Below are 9,462 nucleotides of genomic sequence, written 5' to 3' on the forward strand. Positions count from 1 at the left end.
CAAATCCGTACATGTGGTTCCATCATGCCGGTCTAGCTTTGTGATACAATTTTTAGCCCTCCTTGCACTCGCCTTTCTATGGAAAAATTTCGTGTTGCTATCCCCCTCCGACAGCCAGGTGATGCGTGACCTCTGTCTTGCCATGATTTCCTCCCTGTAAGCAAGCTCTACCATGCGGTCCTCTATCCTCTTCTTCTCATCAGTAGGGCCGGATCTCAAGGGGTCCGCCCGAAGTGTGGCAAGGTCTCGTCTTAGAGAGTGTAGCTCATGTCGAACTGATCCAAAAGTGAATCTGTTCCAATGAGTCATAGTCCGTGCCATGTTGTGTAGTTTCGTTGCCAGGTCAGAAACTGACGTTGCTGGACCATCGCCAATCCATGCTGTCTCCACCAAGCCTCTGAACCGATCATCCTGCTCCCAAGCACACTCATATCTAAACGGCTTTTTCAAGCCAAGGCGTATGTTTCCTTCCTCGAGTTCATTTATAAGAAGGATAGGGCTATGATCACTCTTTACCGCGGTCAGATGCTCAACACTTGCAAAAGGGAACATATTAGACCAACTAGGCGAAGCAAGAGCTCTGTCAAGACGTACCCTGCAGAATTCACCTCCCGTCACCCTTTTCTCCCATGTCCAGCCCAGCCCTTTGTACCCAAGATCGACAGGCCGCAAACGTCAACTGCTTCTCTGAACCCTTCGATTTGTGCACTGTCTCGTGTGTTGGGGCCCATCTGCTCCTCCTGACGCAAGATTTCATTAAAATCCCCGATGCATAACCACGGAAGAGTGCTTTCACCTCTCAACCTTTTCATAGTATCCCAAGTTTTGTATCTCAAACTTCGATTAGCCTCGTCATAGAAGCAAGTAAGGCGCCACTGCTCCCCACCTTGTTCCGAGACCCAAGAATCAATGTGATACTGAGAGAAATTCTTTATTACCAAATTGACTTCTGACTTCCAAAAAATACATAAACCTCCACTACGCCCACTACTAGCTACTGTGAAACTACTCTGAAAACCTAAAGAAGCCGCCAAACCTTCCACTCGATTCTTCACAATCTGAGTCTCGACAATGCAAAGAACCGACAGCGCACTGGCCCCCACGAGATCGCGGAGCTCATGTACTGTCATTGGGTCGCCAATCCCGCGACAGTTCTAGCACAAAGTTCTCATCTGGCATGGCGGTCCTCCTCAAGGGAGGCCGCCTCACTTGTTTGAACCACTGTATCATCTTCTGCTCCATCTTGACACCTCCTCTTCACAATGGAGTCCTTTTCCGGAGTGGATACCGCAGCATTTGAAACTGTCGCTGGAGTAACACCTTCAATCATCATGACAGTCCCGGCAACCCGGCCAGCCAAATGGTTGAGCTGTTGCCCACGAACATTCAGTGTGCCGTCCGCCTCGACCAGCCTCTTCCTTGCTCCCCTGTCCACTCTCTCTCCTGTGCCATCTCCCTGGTCCTCCACTTCCATCTGCTACGATCCAAAGGACGGCACCCCTGCTCCGGGATCAGCTCTCCCCCTACCACCCATCGAGCCTCTTCCACCCCTGCCTCCTCTCTCTCCTCTTCCTGCATCCCTTCCTCTCCCTCTACCACCACCCTCTCCTCTACCTCGTCCCCCTCCGCCCTAGACTACTGGCACCTCCGGCTCCCATAGTAGCCACTCACCCCGGTGGTTAGGCTAACACATACACTAGTGTAACGTGCGTGTTCGATTCCTGAAAGAGGCCTACTTTTCTGCATCTCATTCGTGGGCCGGCCCATGAGGGAATATTCCATTTGCGGCGCTGAAGGTGCTGCGTATGCGAAATCACTAACTAAGAAGTATTTTTTTCAAAAATTAGTCCCATCTCCTCTGATTGCGACATCTGTTTTCCCTTTTTTTATCTGTTTATTCAAAATATTTTATCTTTTAAATCATGCGTCCAAATGTCGAACCACCATTGGATTCCTCGCGTCGACATCTTCAAAACAAGATCTTATGTTGATAGATTTTGACCATTTTTTTCATGAAAAAACCGGATAAAAATTTTTGAACGGAAAAACCGAATTGAGAGCATGTTTTTTCTCTTTCTGAAAGAGGCACGGTCGTGCCTCTCACGTAAGCACAACTATACCTTTCGCGTAAGCAAAACCATGCCTCTCACGGAAGGAAAAAAACACACAAAACACGTTTTTTTTCGTTTTTGAGAGGCACGACCATGCCTCTCATGCAAGCATAACCGTGTCTCTCGCGGAAGGAAAAAAATAAAAAACCCGTTTTTTCCCGTTTTCGAGAGGCACGGCCATTTCTCTCGCGAAAGTACAACTGTGCCTCTCGTGAAAGCAAAATAGTGCTTCTCGCGAAAGGAAAAAACAGAAAACATGTTTTTTTTCGTTTCCGAGAGGCATAACCGTGCCGTGCATCTCGCAGAAGCAAAAGCGTGCCTCTAGCGGAAGGAAAAAATAGATAACGCGTTTTTTCGTTTCCGAGAGGCATGGCCGTGCCTCTCGTGAAAGCAAAATCGTGCCTTTCGCAGAGGCAAAAAGACGTGTTATTTCACACAACTTTTTGGTCCAAATGCTAAGAAAGACCGGTGATAAACAAAAAAAATCTAAAAATACCATTTAAAAAGCCAAAAACGTGTGATTTTTTTTTAAAAAATCCTAAAGGAGGGCCCATAGCACGACGCGTGGCGGCGGTTGAGACCGTGCCTGACGCGTTCTTAACTCACCCAAATAATCATTGGAAGACTCTCGAAGAAGCGCTCGCCAACTAGTTGCTCTCCTGCGTAGGAGCACCCTTGCTTGATCGGCTGCCATTTCATAACTCAGGCTGCATGGGTGGCCACACAGTATAGCCGCCCCGATGGGCCATGGTGGCTGGCCCTCTGCACGAAGTGATCGTTACTTGCTTGCCTTTGCGGCCCGGCCCACTCGGCGAAGATGCCTTGGCAGCGAAGTACCATACCATTCCCGGATGCCGGCTTCATTTCCCAGCTGGATCTCCACCTCCGTAGTTCTTCCTTCTTTATCAATTTGCGCCCGTCGCGTTGCTTCTTCCCCTCGAACGAACCCCGCGGAGGCAACCAAGTCTACTCCCCGTCCACGCCAATCCTCCACCTCCTCCGCCGCCTGCACCTCGTCGCCGCCGGCCTCCATGATGAAGGACAAGATGAAGGATCTCATGAAGAAGGTCACCTCCTCCTCCGCCCCGTCCTTCAAGGGCCCCTCCCACGTCCTCGGCTCCGGCCCTCCCCCCTCCGCCTCCGCCTCCTCCTCCCGCCCCTCAAACCCTAACCCTAACCCCAGGCCCGCCCCCAAGCAGCAGCCCCCGCGCCCATCCGCCCCCTCCGAATTCACCCCCTTCACCGCCGTCATCTCCTCCTCCTCCTCCCGCCGCCTAGATGCCAACGGCGGCGACACCGTCGCGTGCCCCAGCTGCGGCGACGCCTTCTCCTCCGAGCACGCCGTCTCGGAGCACCTCGACGGCTGCCTCGCGTCGGCCGGCGGCGCCCGCGCCCGCGCGGCCACGTACCTCTCCGGCAACCCGCCCGCTGCGGCCGTCGAGGTCGTGAAGAAGCTTCTCGGCAACCTGCTCAAGGAGCCCGGCAACGACAAGTACAGGAGGGTCAGGCTCGGTAACCCTAGGATCAAGGAGGCCGTGGCGGACAGGGAGGGCGGGCTTGAGCTCCTCGAGGCGGTCGGGTTCACGATCGGGGATGAGAGCGGGGAGCTCTTTGCCGTGATGGACGAGACTCCTGCGGAAGCGAGGCTTAGCGGGATCAGGCAGGCTGTGCTCCTACTTGAGAGGTCCCATCCTTCGGCACCGCTACCGACGCTGTCCGGGTCTGAGTCCAAAGAGAGCTGCCGCAGCGGAGTCGATGAGCAAAAGGAGGTTAACAAGATTGTTGATCGTCAGGTGAGCAGGCGTCTAATTCAATGTACTCCATCAATTGGTTATGTGAATGATCATATTTTGGTCAATGAATTGAACTGCATGGATAGTTTGGTTTGTCCACACTCTGATATTCTGGGTATGCTCATGCAACATCTTTACTCGTGAGAAATAGATTTTGTTTGAACTTAGTGATGAGTAAAAATGACTGAATATTGATGTTCTTACACCAATAGATCATAAAAATGTGGTGCCATTTCTGTGAGGTCAGTGCATAAATTCTGCGGTCATGTTCATATATAGGTATGTCTTAACAATGTGGTGCCATTTCCATGAGATATTGTGGAATCCCAGAAAACTTGCAGTCTATATTACTCCACAGTTTTGATAAAGCACATTTAGACGTGCCCTAGACAAGTTGGAGGTCAGAATGCAGGAAACTAAGTAGTTTGTAAAATGTGATACTTCCTTTTGCTGAACACTTCTATATTCATGTTTGAGTTTTGGCCTGTCTTTTATATTGTAGTGCACTTCTACATTCATGTTTGAGTTTTAGCCTGTCTTTTATATTGTCGTACACTTCTGCATTCATGTTTTGAGTTTTGGCCTGTCTTTTGAATTGTTGTACACAGTACACTTTACCCTATGATATTTAGTTCATACATAAATTAAGTTATTTCTATGTTCTGAACATTGTAGCATTTTGTCAATGTTGTTACTTTTTGCTACAAAGTATGTGGAATGGTATCTTTATGATGTTCCTGTTTGAGATAACACTACATGTTGTCTCTATCGTGTAAGACAAATGCTACAAAAAAATGCATTTTATTCAGTTGTCCAATGATAAAATGTATATTTAAAAAATTGTAGAGCAATTAGTTCTAATGAAACATTGGAACTTGGTCCCTGATTATATATCAGATGCAGATATTCGGATTTTGTTTTTGAATCTGATCTTACTTGCGGGGATGGACGTATCACGTATGGGTTCAGGTAAAACTGTTGCAACTTCTGATTGAAGAAGCTAAATTGACATGTCACAGCTCCCAGCCTGTACTTCCAATAAGATGCATATCATGGTATTGGGATATATCAGTGTCTGATACATATGTGCATAAGTTGGCGGGGATATATCAGTGTCTGATATAATATATGTGCATCAGTTGGCAGAAATGTCAGATCCTCAACTGTGTTTCACCACTTGTTTTATTTTATTTTCCTCAACATGTTGAATTTAGTAACTACTGTAAGGATATTTCTTGTCGAACCTGAAATTTAGCATATATACGACTATATGTGCTCTGATGCCTCCTTTTTCTGTTATGTTGTGCAATTGATTGTCAATTTTGCAGTTTGCTGTTGATCCCATTTATATCTCCTTAGAAACGTAATTTATTGAAGTTCCATGATAACTTCACAGATTCGGGTATTCTTCAATGTCCCTGGAAGTTCTGTTGCAGAAATTGATACACCGGATTCTTTCTACAAACTTAGTGGCGAGGAGGTAAGGAATGAGGCAAAGATGAGGAGGGAAAGGCTGGAACAATCTCGGTTGCTAATTCCAAAGTCATATAAGGAGAAGCAGGCACTGGCTGCTCGACAGAAGTACAAACAAGCTGTCATCCGAGTTCAGTTTCCTGATGGAGTAATTCTCCAGGGTGTATTCCTTCCATCGGAAGCTACTGGTTCACTATATGAGGTACTTCTGCCCTCTATGCTTGTTCGTCCATATGATTTTGTCCCATTGAGTATCATCTGTATATCTCGCAATCCAGAATGAGGTGGTGAATCTTTTGGTATTTGATTCCACTCTAGGACTTGTACACTTGTCATATACACTGTATTCTGGCTACTGATTATTTGTCAATTGGCATGAACACTCCCAAGTGTAATTCTGGAGTTTGGCTTATGGGCCACTGGCGAAGCTGTAAATAACAGTCTTTATGTATGTGGAAGGCATGAAGTTGTTCCCATGCCTATGTTGTTACCTGGGCTATCCAATGTTATTTTACTCCCTCTGTTTCATAATTCTTGTCGTGGTTTTAGAACTAAAACCATGACAAGAATTTGAATTATGGAACGAAGGAAGTAGTGTTTAAAGCTATATTCTCCTAGCATTGCGTATTCACTTCATTACTGGTTTTGTAGCATTTGGTTAATCTGCTGCTTTCCCTGATGCAGTTTGTCGCGGACGCTTTGAAGCAGCCAGGTTTGGAATTTGATCTTATCTGTCCAGCTGTTCCTAGGTCACGTGTGCTACCACATTCTCCAAATACAGGAGAGCGGGCACGCACGTTGCAAGATGAAGGCCTAGTACCTTCTGCTCTCCTCAAATTCAAGCCCAATGAGACTGATTCTGTTGTGTTCACCGGCTTGCTTGACAAGCTTCTGGAGGCTAGTGAACCACTTACAGCTGCATCCTCTTGATTGTTGGAGTTCGGGCCTACATTCTCCCCTCAAATCTTCTGTTACATTGGACTTCATACTGTTGTAACTCAGTCACAGGGATATGTCATCTGCATACTCGATAGGTTGATCGATAGTCTGGTACATAGATTGCTTGGCGATTGCCATACTTTACATGGTAAAACCCAATAATTCATCAGTCGCACCGTCAACTGTACCTGAGCGATGAGTGAGCTATACAATGTGTACAATGCATTAACTTCCGATTTTGCATTTGATACTAGAACTATCGTTAATTCAGTATCCCCTCTATTGTTAGGTTTATACAGTTTGTTGGCTTGAAATGCATGTGCTGCCTTCGCTGCTGAAGATTTTCTTCAATTGAATATTGGACTGTTATGTGAATATTGATTAGTATATCACTTATGTTTTTTTTTTTTGAGAAAAGTATATCACTTCTGTTACATGTCACAGAAGGCATGCTATGAGAACATTGTTCTTCGTGTAAGACTATTGGTATAAGACAACCCTTTGTAGCTATTGGAAAATCATCAGATTCGAAAATAGATAGAAGAAATCCTTGAGAAGTAGTATGATTTTCGTAAGTACCCTGCTTATGCTGATATTAGTATCCGATGTAAAAGGAAGGAAATTTTGTCCCAGAACAACCATTGCAATGGCAGCGGTAAAAAACCTACAATGTTTATAGGAAATATTACAGTGTATTTCTCCGGTGAAACATATCATTTTGATTTATTTGACCATTTGTATCCATTCTGAAATTATACCACGTCTCAAAACAGACGGACACGTCAAAGCGCACCTTCACATTCTAATTTATTTTAATATACGACGAACAATTCTACAATACATGGTGACCATTTTTCAAGAATGCCGTTAACATTTTCAAACACAGGGTGACTATTTTTTAAATATGGGAAGGACATTTATACACATGAATGTCACTATATTTTATATTCTGTAATATGTTTTCCATTTTGTAACTATTTTCATATATTTTTATTCTTGTAAATCTACGAAATAAGAAAAAAAATGAAGAAAAGAACCCTGCAAAGCCATAAATGGGTCAGTCCGCCATTGCACAGTGTGTGCGGCTCACTCTATTCCGCGCGCAACGCATGACATAGGAGGTCTTGTTCCTTGCCACCACCAGCGAAGCGTCAATGCTTCGGATTACGGGGAATTTTGTAGGATTCTTATTCTTATGCCTCCTTTAGTTTAGTGTAATTTTGTAGCAATTTTAAAGGATATAAATTTTGTAGGAAAAGTTTCTCTGGAGCCCTTTGGATCTTAGGAATGGATTCCTATTTCTATGTAGGATAAGAACCAATCCTTCACATTTAAAAGAAAACATCAGCCTAAACCTAATGAAAAAAAATATTATTTCCTATGAACCAAGTGGCATCTCTTTCTCTATAAAAATTGAGATACATGTCATCTCATTTCCTATTCCTATGATATTACTATTCTATTAGCCAAAGGAGGCCTTAATATTTTTCTTTAAGGAATGCCTTTGGATTGAAGTAATAGTGGCACCCAAATTCCTTTGAAATTGTATACCTATACCTCAAATTCATAGGAGTTGAACTTCCACTTCAACCTTAATTTCATAGACTCGATCGCATTGGATCGAGGCATTTTTTTTCTGTGTTTCATCCAAACAACTATTACTGCAGTTTTCCCATGTTTTGCTAATGTCTACTATTTTGCAGTGTCAATCCTATCAGATGCCGATGTTTTTCATATTCCTATGTTCCATAGCGATGAGATCCAAACAGGGTGAGCTCCTATTTGCCGCTGACCCATTCTTCCCGTGGGCTGTTTTTCTTTCTTTTTTCTCTTCATTTTTTTAAAAAACTGACTGTTATTTTTAGGAGCTAGATATTTGAAACGCTAATAAAAATAGAAACGTATATTTTAGAAAAATATTCAGTATGTATTTATATAAATGTTCAGTGTATAGTAAAAAAAAGCTCACCGTGTATTAAAAAAATGTTCGATCTATAAATAAAAGTTCATTGTATGCTAACAAATGTTCGATGTATACAAAAAATATTCATCGTATATAATAAAAAAATTCAGTGTATATTTTTAAAAAGTCACCATCTATTAAAAAATGTTTGTATACAACAAAAATGTTCATCGTATATCATAAAAACGTTCAGTGTGTATATGTAAAATGTTCACCTTATACTAAGCAATGTTCATTGTGCATTTAAAAAAATATTCACCGTACATTAGAAAAAAAAAGTTAACCGTATATTGTGAAAGGTAAAAAAAGAGACATTTTGCAAAAATAAAAAATAAAACGAAAAAAGAAAAATAAAAAGAGAAAGTAAAAACCAAAATAGAATAAAAAATAAATCATAAATGCAAAAATAGCCAACGAAGGAAAGAAACCCGGGCTGGCCCATTCATGCCTGCCCTTTAGCCAACGCAACTATTTGTTGCCCACGGTGGTAAATATGATCTTCCCCAAAGAAGCCATAGGTAAGAAAAAACTACTAGTTAAGGAATACCCTTTCCAAAGGTCACTCCCCACCTTGTCAGCTGCTGATAAATGACGCACTACATGTGCGTAACTTGTTATAACATGAGAATTTTTTTCGTAGTTTCTTTATTCTAAACGTATGATTTCTTGAACCGTGCATCGAAATACATAACTGTTTGGACTTCTCACATCGAGAGATTCGAAACTAGATCTCATGTTAATAGGTTTCGACAAACCTTTTTTCCACGAAAAAACCAAAAATATCAGAAATCGATAAAACAGAAATGAAAAAAGCGAATACCGATAAAAAAATTCCAAAAACTCTAAATAAACCAGCAAATGAAAAAAATAAAAAAAAACTTAAGCCTGAAAGCACGCTTGTGTACATATTTTTTTCCGGGAAAACACATGTTGTGCTTCTCATGGAAGCAAGGTAGTGCTTCTAGCAGAAGCACAGCTGTGCTTCTTATAGAAGCGGAAGTAAATTTGTGCTTTTGGTGAAAGGACAAATTGTGCTTCTCGCAAAACAAATTTGCGCTTTCACGAGAAACACAAATGTGCTTCTCATGGAAGCACATTTTTATTTTCGAGAAGCACAGACGTGCTTCGCAAAATAAGAGGTCCAAAACCTACAGAAAGTCAGGTGAAAACCAAAAGGCCCCCC

At 43.0% G+C, this 9,462-nt stretch overlaps 1 protein-coding gene across 1 annotated transcript; it reads left to right on the top strand.

Moving 5' to 3' along the window:
* Positions 1–2,978: 2,978 nt before the first annotated feature.
* On the top strand, positions 2,979–6,634 carry LOC119301516 (plant UBX domain-containing protein 2-like). The gene is made up of 3 exons (XM_037578494.1): positions 2,979–3,904; positions 5,301–5,579; positions 6,062–6,634. The coding sequence occupies exons 1-3, from the start codon at positions 3,143–3,145 to the stop codon at positions 6,305–6,307; spliced, it is 1,287 nt and encodes a 428-aa protein (XP_037434391.1). The 5' UTR covers positions 2,979–3,142; the 3' UTR covers positions 6,308–6,634.
* The last annotated feature ends 2,828 nt before the right edge of the window (positions 6,635–9,462 follow it).

The sequence above is a fragment of the Triticum dicoccoides genome, chromosome 5A, assembly GCF_002162155.2.
Source record: "Triticum dicoccoides isolate Atlit2015 ecotype Zavitan chromosome 5A, WEW_v2.0, whole genome shotgun sequence".
Lineage (NCBI taxonomy): Eukaryota > Viridiplantae > Streptophyta > Magnoliopsida > Poales > Poaceae > Triticum > Triticum dicoccoides.